General features: G+C 36.2%; 1 protein-coding gene across 13 annotated transcripts in view; it reads right to left on the bottom strand.

Annotated features, from left to right (window-relative positions):
• cast (calpastatin) overlaps positions 1 to 20154 on the bottom strand; it is a 47142-nt gene extending 26988 nt beyond the window's left edge. For 2 of the 13 annotated variants that reach the window (XM_015385287.1, XM_015385300.1), the window contains exon 1: positions 20005 to 20154. In XM_015385287.1, coding sequence (XP_015240773.1) covers positions 20005 to 20052 — 48 coding nt within the window. In that variant the 5' untranslated portion in view covers positions 20053 to 20154. Of the gene's footprint in view, positions 1 to 11308; positions 11488 to 18720; positions 18808 to 19373; positions 19552 to 20004 lie in introns of those variants that run through there. The other 11 variants (XM_015385292.1, XM_015385304.1, XM_015385299.1 and 8 more) reach the window with 9 other exon arrangements.
• Between the last annotated feature and the right edge of the window lie 1209 nt (positions 20155 to 21363).

Here is a 21363-nt window from a genome sequence, read left to right as displayed (position 1 = left end):
CTGGCCTAAGGAAATAATAACTCCTGGACAGAAGCCAAAGCTTATGTAAGGTTTTAGAAAGATACACCAGAGTAACACCTCTCTTCTTTGGAGACTCACACCATCTGAGCCTCAACTAAATGAACAAGATTAGTTTGCAAAAACTCAGCTATAATCATTATAGGAAGTGTTTCAAACTGGTAGAGGAGGGCTGGGCCTTTTTACCAGCGCCCTCTTCTGCTCGAAAACAAGCACTGCACATACTGGAAATAAATGTGTGTCAACTGAAAATGCTGATCTTGCTCACATCATGTGGCCGATTTCTCTCTACATGCTTCCAAGTTACAGTAAATAAGGTACTCTCTATCTATGTTTGAACCATGGGGTATCACTTTTTTCCTATTTTAGTATTATCTTGAATTATGATTAGAAATGCTCCTAAAATACACAACTTTGAATTTCCCATTTATCCCTTTAATTTTGGTTTTGAACACCTGTTTGGACCGGAATAGATACATGACAAATTTGGACCAAAATTTATTAAACAGATTTTATTGACTTTAATATGTTTCCTATTACATTTGCTTAATATGTTTTTAATCTATCATCCTATATTATATAATGTATGCAGGAACTTTATGCCAATAACATAGTTAGCCAGTTGAAAAACTTTGAATACCAACATCTACCATCTAATAGTGTGTTTTTGTTAAAGCAGCACAAAATCAGGATTATATAAAACGTATATGAAAGACTTCCTGTATTTCTCACTTTTCTCTTGACCGCAACACAATTAGATACCAGATTAACAGCTGGTCAGTTCAAGCTAATAAAATAACCAAATATATAGAGACTGTAAACACTGGACACTTAGAATATACTATCCCAATAAATCTTGAATTTGTTGACTGGTAAAATAGGATTTTGCATATGGTACTAACTGTCATCATGGGGAGTTTAGAAGAGCAGTATGGCTGTAAAGTATGCAGTTGAAAGGAAAGAGACTGAAGATAATAATAAATTGTATGCGTATAAAGAATTACCTAAATTACCAAAGATCATTGAACAAATCAAGGGAAACTGAGGAGAGACCCCTGCCTCTACCTGTACAGGTTCTATAACGGTTTCATATTTTTTAGTGGCTCTAAATGTTCATAGTTTGTTTAGTTATGTGTTTTTTTTTATTTTATTTATTTATTTTTGTTTAATTATAAAGACAATCTGTAGTCCTGTTGCATCGCTCTGTACTCTGCAAAAGTAATTTAGGGCACATGCTAAGGAATATCCATCAGACCAATGAACAATATAGAAGCGTTCATCTGATGCCATCCCAACACATTGTGCAATTAAGTGATGTTGTGCTTGAATTATAGTCCAACAGCTCCAAAATGGCATTGCTGGATAGATAATTGGTCTTTACATTGCTAGGTCTAACTGTCAAAATAGTTTACTTGAACACAAAGGGTGCTATGTCTCTTATCTGTCACTGTACTATTGGCTCATTTTTTTGACATTTTTGTGCAAGATATTTATCAAAAAACCACACCCACAGTCCATTTCAGGTTTGAAAAATCACATTCAGCTTGAAGATAATTACATTTGCAGATCCTCCTCCCAGTATTTTGTACTTTCTGATGATTAGCATTTGTAAGGCATTCAGCATGGCAAACACACTCAATGTTTGCACTTACTGTTCCTCTAATTTTAGATAATAAAAAAAAAAAATGTGTCCACCTAGTAAGGAGATCAGCTTTTTATACATGCAAGCATGGTACATCAGGCACCAACTGGCTTCCTGTTGGCAGGTATGATTGATTGAAGTCATTTAACTACAGTGATTATAGCCCACTCAAATTAAATTATGGAAAAAACATTTAAATTAATGGTTGTCCAACTGAGTATAAAAAAACCCTCGCTGGCAGATTGTCACATATAGCATTAGATACTTTGAAAGTTTTGGGTACTAACCAAAACAGCAAAAGGAGCAGCATGTGTGCTCAGTGTGTCTGTGGATTTGTGGGTTAACTTGTTTTTTGATGCAGCATGAACATGCAGCTGGTACATGTGTTAAGTCTGAACAGATTCCAATGTAAATTTCCCGCAATTTTAAAATGTTTTCCTCTCATTGTTCTTCACCAGTAATAAATCTATTGTCTCAATCTTTTCTGACGAGAACATGAACCTAATTACTCAAACCTTTGCAGGAACAAGCTGATGATATAGATAAAGGATAATCACCTCGAAAAGAGAGAGAGAGATCTGGACTTTCTGAGTAACCCTGGTAACACTTCGCTGACAATCAGCGAGCAAAAAACAGTTTAAAGAAAACAAATTGTTTCCTTCTGAAACTGTGTTTCCAGATAAAAGCAATGCAACACGATAAACACTGTTATATTTAATAACCAAAAACAAAGAAAGTTTTTCAGTTTTGATGCATTTAATGAATAAATCATGTGATGAATATTTAGGGTACTGATGACCAAATTTACACATTTACCAAACTTTTTAATGCAGAACTTTAACTGATCAATAAAGATTTAACTATATGTAATTTGAGCATCAGTCTTGTGCTTAAAATAAGAGCAAGAATAAATGCTGTGAGAAGTTATTTAAAATAAATAAGTGCTGGCTGAGCTGAGTACAGCAGTTAGTTCTGTTTCATCCAGTCTATGTGTATATTCTAACACACTGAAATAGAATAACACTTTAAAAGACAAAACCCTCAACACTGATCTTAAAGATAATTCAAAAATTTTTATTTGTTTTGTTTCTAAATTGTAAACGCTATTTTGCAGGGATTGCTCTCTCACATGCCCCTGGTGACATCTTCTGTGCTTTAAGTATAGAAAAAAGGATAAATAGAAAATATTTTGAATGTTTCAAACTAAAGTTTTATAGATAAGTTCTAATAAAGTAAAAACCATTTGCAAATTTGCAAAAAAAAAAAAAATAAAAATTGATTGTTAAATGAATCTGTAAAACTGAAGTTAACTAACTACACTGCTATTGCCAAAAAGCTGATTATTTGCCCAATCCAACATGGCAACTCTGAAAACCGTTTTTACCTTTTTGTGGTGCTTTTTTGTTTACAGCTAACCTTTGATTTGAAGAGATCTAATGTGATCAGTTAGAAACAACCACAAAAAGTTACCTTTTAAACATGTAAATAAAGAGCTCTAAATATGTTTTATTTAATCTGCAGAAATAGCTAAAGCTGAACCATTGGAGAATTTATCTTATAATAAAACAGCAGCAGTGATGACTTTCTTTACAATGAACTCAGAACCTTTTAGAGGCAAACGTTATCAGGACCTACAAGGACCACAGTGGCTTTTTAGTAAGATCGTATCAAAGTGACTAAATTAGTGTTGCTTCTTTCTTATATGCTTGGCGGATCAGTTATCAGAAAGGAAAGAAAATATGCGAGTTGATGATAACTGCGCATGACACCTGAAAATAAAAAAATGCCCAAAGCAAGCTAATATCGACACTATAATCTAATGTTTGCTTCTTCTTTAATAAACATAATTTTTCTATGATGCGAATTGAAAAAGCTGTCGTCCAATTTGAATATTCTTGTCAGGTTGGTATCAAACTAAATGATTTCAAGGATAGGATCATTAACTCTGAGTATCTTTTAACGCATCAGACCCAAACCCAGACAGTCCGAATGTTCTGATATAGTTAATTTGAATTTAACAGTTGACTTAAATTATCCTGTTTTATTCATTGTGACACACTTCTGTTGACCACTGACCTTAATGTGTCAATATCACTGTTCATCAAAAGTCACTGTGGTGGAAAGAACGTAGCTTGTGCAGAATTAGGGCAGCAGAACAAATAAAAATAGCCTCATTGTGTAATTTCTCTCCACTCATCCATCATATCAATCACACTCCCTCTGTCAACCATATATGTCCTTTGCCCCGTTGCCTGTCCGTGAACTCTCACTAAATTTAGCTCTTCACATTTTTCTAACACTTTTTCACCTTCTCTATTAACCACAAACATCAGTGTATTTAATGTATTTGATTCAATGGGTTTTAAAGTGTATTAGAACATACAGCCAGATAGTAAAAAGGATACTTCAGATCAGTCATTGGGGTCCAGTGGAGAATATGTGACAAGAATATCAAATATTCAAAATATTTGATATTCAAAAATATTATTTGCTATTATTTTCAACTAATATTGGGATTGCAGTTTCATTTCAATTTTCCTTGGTACTAACCCTGAGCTCGTAGATGTTTCATTTCAGGGTTTAAAGTTTTTCAATGCCTTCAAAGCTTGTTGCAGGACTTTACTGTAAGCTTTGTGTGATAAAGTTCTTACTTCTACTTGCTGTCATATCTGCTTCTCTGGCCTTTTTGGTTCTGTTCAAGTTTTCAGTTTTGGTTTGATTTTGGCTATCCTGTGTATCTGTTAAGATTTTTATCTTTTTTTTATTTACTTCTTAGTTTACTCTTCCTTGGTGTTTATTTTAGTTATTTTTTTTCAGCATTCCTGTTATTAATTTAATCTGTGCTGTAGTTCTTTATATTTATGATTTTCTGTTATCTTTAGATTATGTTATTCCATTGCAGGTTAGTTATCTACATTTCTCCAGTCCCTTCCCCATCCTCTACTTTTCCCTTTACTGTCATATTAGTTCTTCTTCCCTATTTTGTTTCCCTGGTTACTCTTTGTTGCCCCCTAATGCCCCTTCCCTTTCCCTTACCTTTCTTCTATCGGCTTCTGTCCACACCTGCTCCCAATTAGCTGATTACTCCATCCATTGCTCTGTCTCTGGTATGTTCTCCTTCTCTGCCCTTTACTCATTGCTGAATTATCTTCATTCCTTTTGTATGTTTCTACTGAGCATCTCCTTGTTTTGGTTCCTGAGATCCTGTGCCTGTTATTTTTCTGGATTATTGCTTCTGTTACCATCAGCATTAAATCAGCAAGAAACCATCTTTATTCCGTCTCTGCATTTGGGTCCTCAACAAAAAAGCTACTACCCCTGACACTGGCATGCATGTACCGGTACCTATATATTAGCTCTTCCTTTCTGCGTGCGACAAACCAACTTTAAATGTATTACCGTCAACTAAAGACCTCCAGTGGGAAGTTGTCTATCTTAATCTTGCTAAAATAAATGTGAGCAAAATTAAGTGCCTCTGCAATTTGTACCTTTTATTAAGTTGTAATTATATAGAAAATGCAATTATTACCCACCCCTAGACAAAACCTGAAATTTGATCCAATCTGAGTGAATCGGTAATGCTTTCTTTTACAGTACATCAATAACCATGTAATCAGATGGTAATAACATAGTAAGTTACACTATATTAATGGGTAACAAGACAAACTTTATAGAGAATTTTGGTAAGTACTGTACTTAAAATTATCAGACAATAGCAAGGTAAACTCTGACTTCTTAGATTTCTAACTTTTATAACCACATAGCTCAGTCATTTCATCTGCAGCAATAAATCAATGAGTTATTATTTAGTAAAATGCAGTTTATTACTTGGCATATAACAGAAAACGAAACCTAGAAGACAGCAAGCCAAACTTCATAACTAAACTCTTATTTATATGTAACTTGAGTTCAGTTATATAATGCTTTATTTACCTGGTCATAAGTTACAATTTACTTTGTAATCTGGTGGTACTGTAGACGGTAGCCAATAATATAAGCCGTTATTTTGTAGCCTAATGGTAATTACCCACCAAATGTCTCCATTGTTACATAGTAACATACAATTGTAATAATTACATGCCAGTAATTACTTATTTTTTAAATAATTACCAAATAAAGTAAAATAGTGTGACTTGTTATGTTATTACCATAGTATTATATGGTTAATGATGTAGTGTAAAAGAAAGCGTTACCAGTAAATCTGACCTAAGTATTTTAGCGGAAAGGGTGAAAGTTTCTGTCTGTAGATTTCCTTAGCAGGTGATGACATCCCCCACATGACCAGCTCTACCAGAAGATAAAGGCTTTTCAAGAAACTTTATTGATTATTTGGGGCTTAATGCCAATGGAAATCCACATCACAGCTTCCAAAGCATAAGAAAAAAATTTTTCTTTGCACTTCACAATTATATTCCTAGCACTGGGTCGCCTCAACCCCGAACTGTTCATTAAAGTATATGCTCTAATAAACTGATAAATAATAATAATAAAAAAAAAAAACAGTATCAGGTTTCAGGGTCTTCACTTCTCATCTCTGCTCTTCAGGACAAATATCACACAGCAAGCGTTGTCGTGGGTTACAAACAAACAGAGTTGGCTTCCAAATAACACTTCTGGCGTTTTTTCAGACATGCCCCAAAGAGGCCATCACCACATGGGTTTTATATAACTGACAACTGGGTCAACAGTCAAACACAAGCCAGACTAACAGTGACATGAGACATCTAACAGCACAAGCCTGGAGGAGTGCAGTGAACTGGTCTGGGGGTGGGAAAGGGATGGGAACGGCATTTAATAACACTTTTATCAGGAAATGAAAGAATTTTGTTTTGTTGAGCACAAGAAGCTGGGCTTGATGCCTGGACAAGACGGTTTGAATCTACACTCCCACATAGTAGTTTCATGTTATTCATCCTATTATTTGATGTATCAATACATTGCACCATAGGTCATGTTTGTGTCATTTGAGCATAAGCATCAGGATAACATGTGGTGTCATGTCAGCAAACTGCACATGACACCAGATCCTGCTGTCATCCAGGCAGGCTGCAGTGGACTTTCTGTCAAGAAAGAACGTGAAGATACCTGCAAACTCTCTTTAGGTGTAGAGTAGAAATACTGAGGGAAGAAGAATCAGTGACAAATAGAATCATTGAAGGAATTCATAGGATCTTTTACAAGACATCGCTGGTTCACTCAAAGAATTGGAGGAGCCAGAGCCATCGGGAGATAACAGGGATGTTATTTCCCTGATTATGTTTTTATAATTTTTTGGCTTTAACCTCCATTACAAAAAAAAGGATATTCTGAAAAGCAGTCTATTAGATGTCTCAAAGCTAAGGTAAAAATCTACATTGTCTTGGCAATGGGCTTCAAACCTCATCACATCTGAAACAAATTATTTATTTATTTTTTCCCTTGTTGTTTTTCAGCATTATGACAAAATCAAATTATTAGGACATGAGCAGGAACTGGTTGTGTGAGTCGTGTGTTTTAGACAACTAACAATTGTGAAAGATGCAGAAACTGCCTATCGACGAGTCATGTTTAACATCCTTTTTCTGTAATGTACACACTGGGTGTGATGTTTTGGTAATGATAGTTGTAATAACCAAATAATTAATTTAACACCCAAAAATTAAAGGTGTAGAGGATGATCTTTTATTGTAGGGTGGATCATCTAAATAGGTGGTCCTCCTAACTGCCAATTGTTCTGGTGATATGTTTTAACGTAAGGTCGTCCTACGTGCTCGTCCCGTTAGCTATCTTTTTCTGCAAACTTTCAGGCATAAACTTTGAATTTTTAATTGTGAATTATTCGAGGGGAGGGGACATTTTCAGCAACACTTGAAGTACTTGGAACAGACTTTGGTTTGCTCTGTTCAAATGTTCAAGTGTTACTGAAGTTTTCTCCACTTCTTTATGCAACTTGGAATTTGGGAGAGAAGCATCTGGGTCTAAAGGGAAAATATTTCTATACCAGTATAAACAGATAATGGGTTTGTTTAAATAAAAACTAAGATCAATGCACTGTAAAGACCCTTGCAATACACCCGTAATACACCCAAAGTATTGTATTACTATTTTAAAAACGGATAAACTAATAATTGAAATAAATCTCAAAGACTAAGTCTATGTGGCACCGAATTTCAGACTCCATACAAAAAAAGGTTTAAAAACAATCCACTTGGTTTCCAAGTTTGATGATGCTTCGCTTCCCATCTAGGAAGCTTTTTCAATTCAAAACGTCAGAATTAGCGTTCATTTCGAAGCTTGATATATCTCAAACTCAACACTAATTCTGACATTTTAAGTTGAAAAAGCTTCCTGGATGGGAAATCATCCAGTGGATTGTTTTTTACTTTTTTGGATTGACGATGACCTGCATGACTGAGAATCATCACCAGCATATTCAGACTCCATAGTTGGCTCCATAGTTCAAGCATTCTTCCCCTGGTGCTTCCGTAGGAGGCTCCATCAGACACATGCCTACCCATAGTGTCAGACAATCAGCTGATCAGCAGGTGGAGATAACCTTCAGAGACGCACTGAATTCCAAAAAGCAAGACAGTGAATAATTTGGCATGCTGACAAATGCTGGTCAGCAACTGAAAAAAGACACAGATCTTTACCTTTAAAAGGCTTTGCTATGCCAGCCAACCTATTCTGACTTTCTCCTTCACCCATTTGTTTCTGTGCTGTGGCTTCAATGATGAGAAAACACAAAGTTCATTGTTAACTCTGTGCTGTGCCCTGAATGCTAAAGAAGAAGCTGCAGCTGTGATACAACCAGGACTGGCATTAGTGAAAAGGAGATGGAAATAATTATGAGTCAAGTCAAAACAAGCTGCAAAGTTATTGGTTCCAGTAGTTAGAAAGAAAAGCTCTTACTCCCATTAAACAAGAGGTGCCTTTGGTAGAAGGGAGTGTTCTTGGGTAGAGGATTTAATCAGCTTCACTGCTCAGAATAAGCTGTCTATTATCCACCGACCATAACTGATGTGTCTGTTTATGTTCATCTTCTATGCAATCACCATGCATGCATGAAACAGGACTATTTTGTCCTTACCAAATCATTATATGGTGCTAGAGAATTAGCATCATTCTTGATTTTGTGAACTGAGTGCTTTAATGGGTTTAAGAGCTGAAACATCCAATAGAGATGAGATGCTAGGGACTTATGTGCTTGTCCACAAGCCTCTTCTTAACTTAAATTTAACTTTAAACCATTCTGATTTATTTTAAACCTAATATTATAAATTACGTTTCTCTCAACGCTATTAAAACTGCTATATTTTATGTTTGTGAACCTTATTTAAGCAGTGATCTCAAGAGGCAAGCAACAGAACAAAGCTGCAGCTTAACACATCTCTCATCGCTAACTTTATCTCTGAGGATGTACAGCCCGTGTGTTGTTTTTACTCCTAATGTGGAATTAATAGGTCGGCTAAAATACTTGTAACAAATCAAGGTGAAGAGGTAAGCAAACCAAATCATGTTTCGACACTTGCAGCATTTCCAAGTATATTTTAAAATTAGGGCCTTTTAGCTAAAAAGTTGCATTCATTTCACATTCTGATATTTAAAGCATGTATAAATGTGTAAATAAAAAAACAGCTTTACAACAAATTTGTCTAATTACACTTTGGCTCAAGTGGGTAAAGACAATAGAAAATATTAACATCTGCTTGATTTTCTCCACCTTTTTTTCCCCAAAGCCCAGGTGCAAATGCAACACAATGCAGGGTTAAAAAGCTCAGCATTCCAGCAAGTTTTACCCCCACCTGCTGGAATAAGAGGCTAATTTGAGCAGACATATGGTTCACGCATTTTGAAGGACATTATGAAGTGGAATGGGGAGAATCAGTCCAGCGGAGGATCTTAAAAGTTATATTCATAAAATATTTTAGATCATCATAAAAAATTCTGAATGTTTTTTCCACATATAATGAAACATATTTCCTACTCTGGTATTTATTGGCTTGTTTTAGAGTGTTGTTTACCAAATGTCTGTGCTAAGGTGGAGAAACAAAGGCTTGTTCTTCAAGAGAAGGTGTCCAGAAATTGATAAAATCTCTTAAAACCTTTTTGAATAGTATTTTATAATCAGTTAAACTAAAACTTGAAATTCAGGCCTCAATTCCAACAGCTAGGTGAAGCATAAAAAGAAAACTAACTTAACCCAGTGCAATGAGCACCAAACCCACAGTGAAACATGGAGGTGGCAGACTTATGATCTGTTAGTACATTTTTTGGATGGATCTGTTTTTTTGTGTTTTTTTTTCTTATTGAGGTGAATAAATGTATTAACGTGTAAAATTACCAGTAAGATAAGTCATGTTTGTTATAAGTTTTGACCCGAGATCTTCAGGCTTATGGTAGACAGCTGGTAATGAAGAGAAGTGTTATTTATCTACAGCAGAGTCTATATATCAAAAAGTCTATATGTGGGACACTGCTGATTTAAGCCATGAACTGCGTGGAAAAAGTTTTAAATGTTTTCTTTCTATGGATAAAGTTTTTTTTACTTTAAAAAGTCACATCAATTTAACAATATTTTACATTTCAAGGACAGCTGACTCGACTGCAGTTATATGTTAATCACTGAAGAGTGGAAATTCTCTCAGCTTTAACGTTTTGGTTTCAAAAAATCAATCACGACTACAAAATTAAAGACAAGCTTCTTAAAAATGTTGCCATCTTTCAAAAACATTTCTTTTCCTGAAATCATGGGGATGAATTTACAACCTTAAAACAAGCAGACAGACTGGTAGAGAAAATCAATCTGCTGCACCTAGTAGTAGCTTATATTCTATACAACAGATTAACATTGGGATAATGAGCTTAGGTCAGATCAGGAGCAAACAACATGAATCAGTTCATTTCTAACTCGTGTGAACTGAAGTGGTTTGAACAGGTACTGTTAACTAGTTCTTGTAAAAAAGTTCTATGTGCAGGCCTCCTCTGTTTAACCATTACCAGACGACCCTGATAACACTCTGGTGAGATCAACTCAGTCTGGGAAATGTCACCATCCAATTAGTTTTGCTGTCAGCTTGACAGCCCAAAGATAATAATGCTGCGGTTGCAGGATATGACCTACACTAGGTTTTACAAGTTGAGCACATTTGGGCTTATGGCAGCTACACGCCCAAGTCAGATTGCTTAATCTACCGCTGTATTTCATCTCAGGGGAATCGTTGTTAGGGTGGGAAACAGAAATCAAAATGTTTTTGAAATATCTTAATAATAACCTAACTATCTGAGAAGAAACAAAATGTATCTACAGAAAAATATATATCTACAACTTAATAGCAGTTTGTAGGTATTTGGATTGGATAGTGCAGTCCTTGTCTCTGTCTTGGTTAAATATCTCACTCTGACAAGCATTCGCACTAAACTCTCAAAGGCTAAAAGAGCCGCACACATTCCTGAAGAGAGAGAGAATGAAGTCTGACTTGGGCTGGCTCTGTGTTTCCCCTATAAGTCCTTTTCTCAAACAAGCACCACAAACCAGACAAAGAAGACTGTCCGAACCTCTGTCTCATTAAATCAAAGAATGACTGTCTGACTTTCCGTACCAAAACAAAACACATGTGGACACTCTGGCACAAGTAAACAAATAAAAAAAACACATTTAGCACAGACCTCCTCCTCCACAGACACATCCTGCAGGGCCGTGGTGTCCCTCGGGCCTCGGATCCAGCTCAGAAACTGGCCCATGTTTGCTCTATATGCTTCTGAGTGTGTTCGCCTGGGTCTGTGTGAGTGTTCGTCTTTCAGCCTATGAGTCCTATCTGTGGGCTTGCAGCATGTTTCCAGCAGGCAGGCAGGAAACAGCAGAAGAAAAGGGAGGAGACAGACTGGGAGGTGTGGTTAGGGAGCAGAGAGGGATCCGATGTTGGTTAGAAGTCAGAGAAGGCAGGGTTGTAACTCTCCCTGGGCTAAAAGGAGATGTGAGCTGACACCCACCTGATCAGGGCCCACGTCTGATCTTACATGAACACACATGGGCACCCATGCACTAAAACAACATGTATGTACCACTTTTAGAACTATATATCGGTACATTCATACAACAGAGTGACTTTGATTATTATGACATCGTTATGACACGTTCAAACTTCCAACATGGACAGAGTAATGAAAGACTTGTGGTAAATCCCTGACAACCTTTTTAAATTACCATGGAGCGTAAACAGAGAGAAGAAAAAACAAAGGGGAGAACTTTGACCTCTTTCTTTACCACTTTATCAGCTTTTACAGATAAAAGCGGAAGGTTAACACCCTGCTTGTATCAATGTTTATGTGAGCAAAATAAAGTCTACAGGCAGAAACTTTCATCATGAATCTTTATAGCAGAACAACCTAGGCAAGCAAAGTATGCAGTGTTTCCACCAGCTATGAATGTAGAAAGTGTTTTTCTGTGAACACACAAATAAAAGGTTGGGCTAAAACTCAAGATGATGCATAAAATAAAAACTACCACAGCAGGTATATTTTTGAGCGGTTTTGGTATTGAGTTTATTGTAATGTTTAAAGTACAATGTGCATCCACAGTCACATCTCTGATGCTTTAATTACTCTGCAAATTTTTGGCTCTCTTTGAATAGTGAGTGGGTGGGGTGAGCAGATAAACCAGCTTTTGATTGAGTCAGTGAGTCAGATTCGGTCGGACAGCTGAGCTGTCTTTGGAGAGTTTTTTTTTTTTTTTAAAGCACACCTTAGTGTAATGTGGAATTAATTAAATTGACAACTAAAATGTTTCTCAACCAGTTCCAACCAGCCTGAAACAATGCTCTCAGTTGTCTTTCCCAGTGGGTGAATCATTAAGGCTTCATGAGCAACAAAGCTGCCCCCTTTTAAACAAACCAAAAGGGTTTAATGAAACTTCACTTGATTGCAGCATAAAAAAAACAACAGCTAGAAACACACATATATGGAGTTGGATACATATTTTGCAAAGATGAGGGACAGCTCCATATTAAAGATATGAAAATGATAAAAATTACAAGATAAAAATTCCAAACGTTACTGCATCTGATCTTTACGCTTTATACAACCCTCCTTACTAATTGTACTTTATCTCTATAATTCTTAATGTTTTATTTACACAAAGAGGAATGTTTGAACATTGCTCTTTTTATAATCACTCTAGATGACAGAGTCCTGGTTTCTCTCTATGCTCTCTATGCTCTGGGGACATAGGTGGTCATTTGGTCTTACTTTTTGGATATAGATGCACTGATTTGATACCTGGATCAGATATCCGCTCAGATATTGAACAATTAGCAGGATCGGATATGGGTTATTTGATATCGAAGATTTAATCCAGTGTACTTTAGATGGAACTGTTATTTATCTCTTTTTGCTGCTTATTTGTTAATAAATACTATAAAGTATGTTTATTATCTGTGTTTATCTGTTACCTTTTTTTTTTTTTTTTTGTCAAGGCTAAAGCATCACTCACATGCCAAGATATATGGTTCATTCATTTAACAGTTGAATCGGATCAGTATTGGATATCCGTCGATATGCTCAGTCCAGGTATTGTATCGGATTGGATTGGTGGGAAAAATGGATCGGTGCATCTGTACTTCTGGATCATCAATGATAAATATCCTAACACCAGTAAAATCTGATGATATTTTCAGGTTTCTGGTGAGAAAACCAGATTCTTATTTTGCCAAAATCCTCAGATTTGTGAAGCAAGTCACTTGCTAAGGTTCTGGAAAAGATGAGAAGAGAAATGGGTCCACAGCATCGCAAATTCACCACCATGCTTAACAATAACCTTTAAGAGCTTTTCACATATTTCACAGCAATCCACCGCAGAATTTGGTGGCAAAAGCCTGTCTTAGTCTAATCTCCCCAGGAAAAACATTACTTAAAAAGGCACTTATTTAATGACCGATGACTTAAACTGAAGATATGAAATACAAACAGACCGAATGTGATGGGTTTCATCGGACACAACAACAACCAGGACAACAGATAGGAGGTGGAACAGCTGCTGCAAAGAAAAGTGGCGGTCTAGTGGTTAGGGCATAGGACTTGGATTCCTGAGGTGGTGAGTTTAAATTTTAAGGAATTGAAATGTTCATTTACTGTTTGGAAAGCTGTACTACTCAAAATTTATTTTTGTATACACTCTATGTATCCAAAATGACAATAAAGGTTGTCTAAGTCTCTGAGGTTTACCCCCTTTTCTGTAGTCTTTTAACTTAAATGTCATATTTCATAATCTTGTGTGTACCTCACTCTATTTAATTTCTATTATATTTAGGAAACCTTGTTTCTATTTGTGATGGTAGGACAGAAATAGTTTTTTCCTGCATGACGATCAAGCGGCTAGTTTCCATGTACAATCTGTCCATTCTTTGTCATTCTTGATTATCTCAATATGCAGCTGTTTGAGACGGCTCTCAAACAGTGAGTTTGGGATTATTTATTTTTTCATTTTGCGTCTTTTATGGTCCTGATTACTGTTCACAGTGTTTAACTTATCAAACATAGTGGCCACTGCCCTGAAGAATCTAAGGCCTCTATGAAACATATTCTTTTCCTTTTATTCCCTTAATGTTTTTAAGTCGATTTTAGAATCTGTATTCTAGGTTGTATGTGCATTTATTTCAGGGAGGGAAAAAAATGGAAACAAATTAAAGTTGACACTGTCAGTGAATTGATTTCTTAGCCTCAGAATGAGCCTCAGTCAAATTGGAATTAATTTGCAAGAATTCAAGTTTTAGTTATAGAGCAATTTTCCTGTGGTTGAGTGGAAAATATGTGCTTTAAAGATACTTTTGAAATAGTCAAAAGTCAAGAGATAGAAAATATTAATGTAATGATACATTATAATAGAAGTAGATTGTAATCTTGATTTGTTGTTGATGAGAAGATCAAAGTACAGGAAGTGTCATACAATAGTCAGAATTTAATTTTAATTGCATTTAATAGAGAAAAATATTTTTTTTTATAATCCGAAAACTAACAAGCAGCAGGGAAATCAGGAAAGCATGCAGGAATACAGCAGTGGAACATCATAGGTGGAGGTAGAGACAGGGGATTAGTGAGAGGAGGGGTAGGTGAGTACTGGATACAAAACGAGTGGTTGTTGCTGCAGCAATGAGGGAGTGGAGGGTTAAAGGTGAGTGAGGCTAGCTAGCAGCAGGAGATGATTAAACAATGGAGCAAAACAGAAAATAAGGTGAAGCAGGGTTTAGGGAGAAATATGTAGAAAATCAAAACATCTATAGAATAGTTAAACCACCATATATTGGTCCAATGAACCTACAAAACCGATAAACTTAAAACTTAATTTGTATAACAACATCATATTAATGGATTAAAAAAGTGCTTCCTGGAAACTTTAAAACTCCCTTAATTATATTTGTTTTCTATATGTTTGGATACCTGCAAGACCTTTTCTGGAATGTTTTTCCCTATTGGCACAAATTGAAACAAAAAAAATACATATTTCCCAACTGCAATTAATTTTGCACATTTTAAATACAGACACAAATAAAAGTGGCCAAAACATTTAATATTTTTTAACACTGCTCCCATTAGCACAAACACCATCTCAGATCATTTCTTAGGTTTATCCATCATCTCTTCATGCTCTCAGAATCAGGTCACACTAGTCTGCCCTCTTTAAACCCATTTCCTCCACACCCTAAAACTTAAAAAGACGCTAATGGTATTCAACCCCATTTATCTCACTCATGGTAATGATCACGCATAAACATATGGGAACATGGCACTGTCCCTGTCAGACAGGCACACCTTCTGCTGTGTAAAACACCCTGGCTGGCTTAACCTGTAAGACAAGCTGGTGCACCATGGGAAAAAAATGTCTTCAGCTGTAACCACCCTGAAAACTATTCAATCTGGCATCGGATGTGCTGCACATTTTCATTCAATATGTGTTTTTATGTTAACACTGGAGCCTATATGTGACATCCGCTAGTATAAAACACAATCACAAATTTATAAATAGGAAGGTGGTGTCACCAGTCAATCTCAGTTACAACAGAGGGAAAATACATGCAACTTGACTCTGCTGCTAATCTGTGGGTTCCTCTTTATTTTTGGAGCCAAGCTCCTCCACAGCTGCCACCATTTCCCTCACTATAGCTCATACAGGAACAAACACAGCCCATTAACTAATAATCAATACTCCCATAGTTTTGCAATGTTGTGATAAGTATTTGCACCCTTTACATGTTGGTTGTTTTTGTAATAGTTAGATGTTTAATGTGGTTAAACAAAAAATGTATGTCAGGCAAAGATGATCTGAGAGAAAAAAAGCTGTTTTTGTGGGATGATTTCATTACTCTTTGCAAAATAGTTTTCCTTCCCACTGGAAGGTCTGTAAATGATATATTAATGAGGATGCAACAGCACTTAGAATGAAATTAAGTCCAGAGCTTGACTGATCCAATGCAGAACTATAATTTCCTTTTTTTTCACATTCAGAACTGACTTGCTGATGTTCTGTGGATATTTGTGCTGCTGCATAACCCAAAAGCACCCAAGCGAAGCATCTCAAACACCCTCCTGCAGGATTTCTCGGTAAAGACTGCTTATTATAGAACATAGGCACAATGTTCGTTTTTTTGAATATGCAGTTTTTTTTGTTAGATGTAGCGAAATAAACATCATAAACAATATCTTAAATATTTTTTCCAAATGTCAGAAGTGGTTTGTGTATTTTATTTATTTATTTTTTGGTCAGCTGTGGTTTTCACCATAGAACCTCTCCTAGAGGCCCTTTGTCTTTTATAACTGAATCATGACCCCTGGGGCAGGTGAGGTCTGCTGTTTTTTCCATGGTGCTCCTTTGTGACCTCCTGGATGAGTTCTTGATGCACTCTTGGAGTAAAATTAGGTTATAGAGCAGGAGCTCCTAGAAATGTTTAAGGGGTTTCTCTGTCATTTTTTTTTTTTTATTAGGCTGAAGCATAATCTGTTGCTTTTTAAGATTATTGAGCCTGCTTTATGTCGTCAGAAAAGGTTGACTTCAGAGATTCATTGATTCAGCTGGTCTTTCATTAATCCAAACTAGATATGGCGAATTAAAACAAATTTCTCTTTACAAAAAAGAAGTTGTTAATCAAAATTAATTACCAGTTAACAAGGCAGGGTGATGACTGGTCTAACAGCCTGGAGGCAGGTTAGTTTGGATAATCTCCTTTTGATAAACAAAACCGTAATTTAAAACTACTGCTTGTCTTTGCTCAGGTTGTTTCTGTCTAATATAAACTCTGTTTATTGATTTGAGATGTTTATGTGTGATAAATTAACAAAAATAAAGAAATCCTGAAAGGAAGCTATTACTTCTTCACATCTAAAGAGCTAAACCTAATGCTCTCTGTTCAGAAAACCAAAACCTATAATATTATGACAGCTCAGGGATTTTTTAATAAAAGGAACATACAGTTCTGACCCAGCAGGACTGTTCCCGAGAAACTTTAATGCTTTAACTTTTTTATAGAGGTAGTTTAAAGTGAATCTGGCATGGTAGGAAGCATGATCAGATGATTTGCAATTGATAACAAACTTAATAAAAAGGTAATAAGAATTACCTTAGTTACTCAAACCCTTTTTAAACCATGTCTTAGCACTGGTGCAAAAAATTACCAACATTTTCCTAGACTCAACTCATGCAAAGGTTTTGACAAGAACACAGCAGCTAATTATCAGGATCTTGTTAAAAAGGAGAGGTGTGTCGATCATACCTCTCTTGTCAGCCACAATTACCTTGAAGGGAACATGCTGTCAGCATCCCTTTGCATCAAAAGGGCTTCTCATAAGGATATATGCTGCTAATAATATTGAATAAGTGTAAACCATTTATTAAATTAATAAGATTATCAGTACGGGTATAAGTCTTTCTAAAACCACCTTTACAAAACCAGAATCATGTCTCTCAAAAGTAAGCAAACTGTAATTCTGCAACTCCGCGTTAATCTTGTAGTAATGGCTTCTTCCTCTCTCAGTGGCATTTCAGCCCATGCAGGTAGAGGTCTCGTTTATCAATAATCACACTTTCTCACTAGTTTCAGCTTCTTTTTTTTTTTTTTTCCAAAGAAGAATGTGGCAACTTCAGGCATTAGGAATTTGCAATCAAGGATGAATCAGACTAATGAAGGCTGACATCTCTCTCCTACTGATAACTGGTTGATTCGCTAGGCTTTTCCCATGATTCCCCATCATTGTTTAAAGGCAGATTAATTCTAATGTAATATTATGAGTTGGAAGCAAGTAAGGAAACAAATCTGCCAATATATATATTTTTTTTATTTCCTAAAAGCAAATAAAAATATGTTTTGTGATCTTTACTGAGCTAAAACATCCAACAGGAAGGAAAATGTGTTTGTTTCTTTTTAAACAATAGTGTAAAATTAGATTTAAACTGCATATCTTAATAAAAAGCTATTAAAGATGCTAAAAGTGTATCACTGTTCTCTTGTATATCGCAGAACCTTCTCAGAAGTGATATCTTAAGCAGCAAACGTTTGTCAAATCTAAATCTGAATACATCTTAGCAAGTTTTCGGTCATGTCTTTAGTTGCTTTTACCAGAGAAAGCCTTTAACTATTTCTAAGCACCAAGTGAACTCAGGTAACAGATAATGGGACTGCACTCAGCAGAGGGAGACAAACACAAACAAAGATCCACACTCTTAACCTTTCATATCAGAAAGGCGCTAAGCATCAGCAAGTTCCTCATACTTTAGTCTTTATCTGCTTCTCCTACTTTTTGTCTTCCAAAAACACTATAGAGGTAAACTACCTTAAACATTTTAAAAATGAAATAATACAGAAAAGGAAAAGAGGGGAGTTGTGATATATTATCACACTGTCACAACAGACAAAATGAATTATTAAACACATTTAAATAGTAAATTTTAATTATCTTACCACTTAATTGTACTGAAACATCCTCTTAAATCAGAAATATGTTTAGTGACTTTGCAAGGTTTGTGCATCAAATCTCACATGGTGCTAATGAATGAAGTGTGAGTATGAAAGAAGAAAAGGAGGTGAAATTACTACCTTTCCATAATGAGACACGGCAGAGGGATAGAGTGAAGCTTTGCTACTATGATGGACTTCAAGATGAGGAGCAGCCACTCTTCCTTGCTATAAAACACACACACACACACCCACATACAGCAGCTTGTTATTGCAAGAACAAAGGCTTTGCAGGCAGAATGATTATTATTGTAAAATCTGGACCCCATGGAACCACTGAACAGGATGCAGCTATTTGTAGCTATTGTTTCAGCAGTCTATTCATTTTTACATATTTCTGTTGAACTCTTACAAAAATGAAAACTAGAACATAAAAACTAATTAAAATTTATCAGATTAGGTCAGATTAGACCTATTCTGGATTAGTGTAGAGGTAGAAAAAAAACATCAGGCACTGTTCAGAACTAAACAAAGTGCTGGAAGCTGTCTCAGGTTAAACAATCACACACCTTACTGTATAAATAAAGTGCGATGACAGACTAAAGCTGCTACAGCACTTCATATTGTGTCCAAGATTATCCTGCAACAGGAGCCAAGATTCAAAGCGCACCTCGACGTCTACTGACTTGTTGGGTTGGATTTCTGCATTAAATCACGGCTTCTAAATGACTGCCAGGTTTTACTGTGTTGCCAAGGGCTAAAACAGAAGATAGAAAAGTCTGGTGTCTACTTACAGTGCTCATCCAGTACGCAGCGTACGCCATGAGGGACCAATTGGAAGCTAAAGCCTGCAATAATCGGATATTCTGCCCAGCGCTCACAGACAGATCTGGCTTTTTCTCATGCCTCCCCCTTAAATGAGCCACTCCCTGCAGACTACACCTTGTCGCACACAGTCTGCTCTGCAAAACTTCCCTTTCTCTGACTCAATTGATGCAGAAGTTTCACAACAACTTTCGGAGGAATGTCTGCGTCCTGCGCGCAACCATCTCCAAGCCGCGCGCAGCGAGGATCAAAAGCCACACAGTCAACACGCCCAGTTTTGATTAGGGAAAAGTTAAAAGGCAAAGGTTGAAGCTGCAGCAGACTTAATGCATACATGAAGCATGTTTGTTAGTAGCACCATGCAGTATTCAGACCATCCTCCATTCTCCTGCATGATGGAGAGGATGAGTCATTCCTTATGGAGTCCTAGATCCCTCAAAATCATTTCACAACCTATAGACAGCGAGATTCCACACATTCACACATTATATTTTACTGTATTCAGAATCTATAGTGACGCCTTCAAATGATCCAACAGAGAGTCTATTGTTTCCCCCCTTTTGTCATATTTGCAGGGGAAAGCAAATTGCGCAAACATACCTCCTTTGTGGTTTTGTGATGGCCATGGCTTCTCCTCTTATGTGGCATCCTTACAAACAGAATGGATCAAACCTTTAGCTCCCTTTGCGACTCCACTTGCGTTCTGAAACTGTGTTTCTGAGTTGGAACCCAAATGAGCTGCCCCTCCCGCTGGGAAAAAAGGAAAGAAAAAAAACAGTGAGTTTAAGGAATGTTTGAAGAAGATGGCAAACCCAAAATGATTCAACGTGATGGTGAAAGAGAGTTTTCCAGCATGTAGAATCTTGTTATAAGTTATAAGAAATGTCCGTGACGCCAATCATGATTTATTTGCGGGATGCTGTAGTGAGATTTTTGTTAGACTGTTGCTTAAATAAATCAAGAGGTGTTAAAGAGCTCAGTAAATATAAGTGAATATAAACTTTTTCGAATGTGTAATTAGGTCCATATTTCAATAAAACAAAACATTTAAGTAACCAATTCACTTTTTCTTTTACGTTTGATGGGATACACCCCCCACTTTTAAGGGAAAAGTTGACTCACCAGCGGATGCCATTATTTCCCAGCAGTAACCCGAGACATTCACATTGTACAATGCTGCCCTCTGCTGGCTTAAACTGGAAATGCCACTGCGGCACAAAGTTGGATGCGGCTCTAAGAAGGATTTCTTATGTGTCCACATCCTGTTAGACCCACTAACATTTTCCTACAATATCATTAATAATTTATAATATATTTTTTTTACACAATATTAATATATTTAACCGGATAGTCTTATGCTTCCAAAACAAAAACAAAAAAATGGTGACCTCGAAACGTTGCAGTGCTCCTTTTATTTTATATAATTTGTCCCATTTTGAAATACAAATAAAATGTAAAAACTTAAAACCACATTGTGCAGATTTATTGCACAAACAGTGATCTATCTATTGCAAAAAAAAAGAAAAAAAATAGATTGAAAAAAACTCTAGACCTTGTTTTTTAAGTTTGAAGACGTTTCGCTTCCCATCCAGAAGGCTTTCTTAATTCAAAATGTTAGAATTAGTGTTGAGTTCTAAGCTTTATAGAGTAGCCCAACAAAGCCTTGTTTTGGCTTTGAAAACATGCTAATTAAACTGGAAGAACAGGTCCACCCCTTGAGAATAAAAGTATGTCTGTGATATATCAATCGATTGGTCCACCTGTAGTTCAGTTGAAGAGTTAATGATGACTTAATCTGCAGTATGGGCTCTAGTGCTGCTCATCTTCTTGAAAATACTCCATAGATGCCAGGTCAGGTCACCTGTTGATCATCCAGGCTCAGTGACACCATTGTGTTCAAGGCAGGTATTGGCAGCTTTGGTTCTGCTGTGGATAGAGAGCAGCAAAAAGGTTTTGCCT

Source organism: Cyprinodon variegatus, unplaced genomic scaffold (assembly GCF_000732505.1).
Source record: "Cyprinodon variegatus isolate N-32 unplaced genomic scaffold, C_variegatus-1.0 Scaffold335, whole genome shotgun sequence".
Classification (NCBI taxonomy): domain Eukaryota; kingdom Metazoa; phylum Chordata; class Actinopteri; order Cyprinodontiformes; family Cyprinodontidae; genus Cyprinodon; species Cyprinodon variegatus.
Note: the sequence above shows the minus strand (reverse complement) of the source record. Positions and strands in the feature narration are given on the sequence as shown.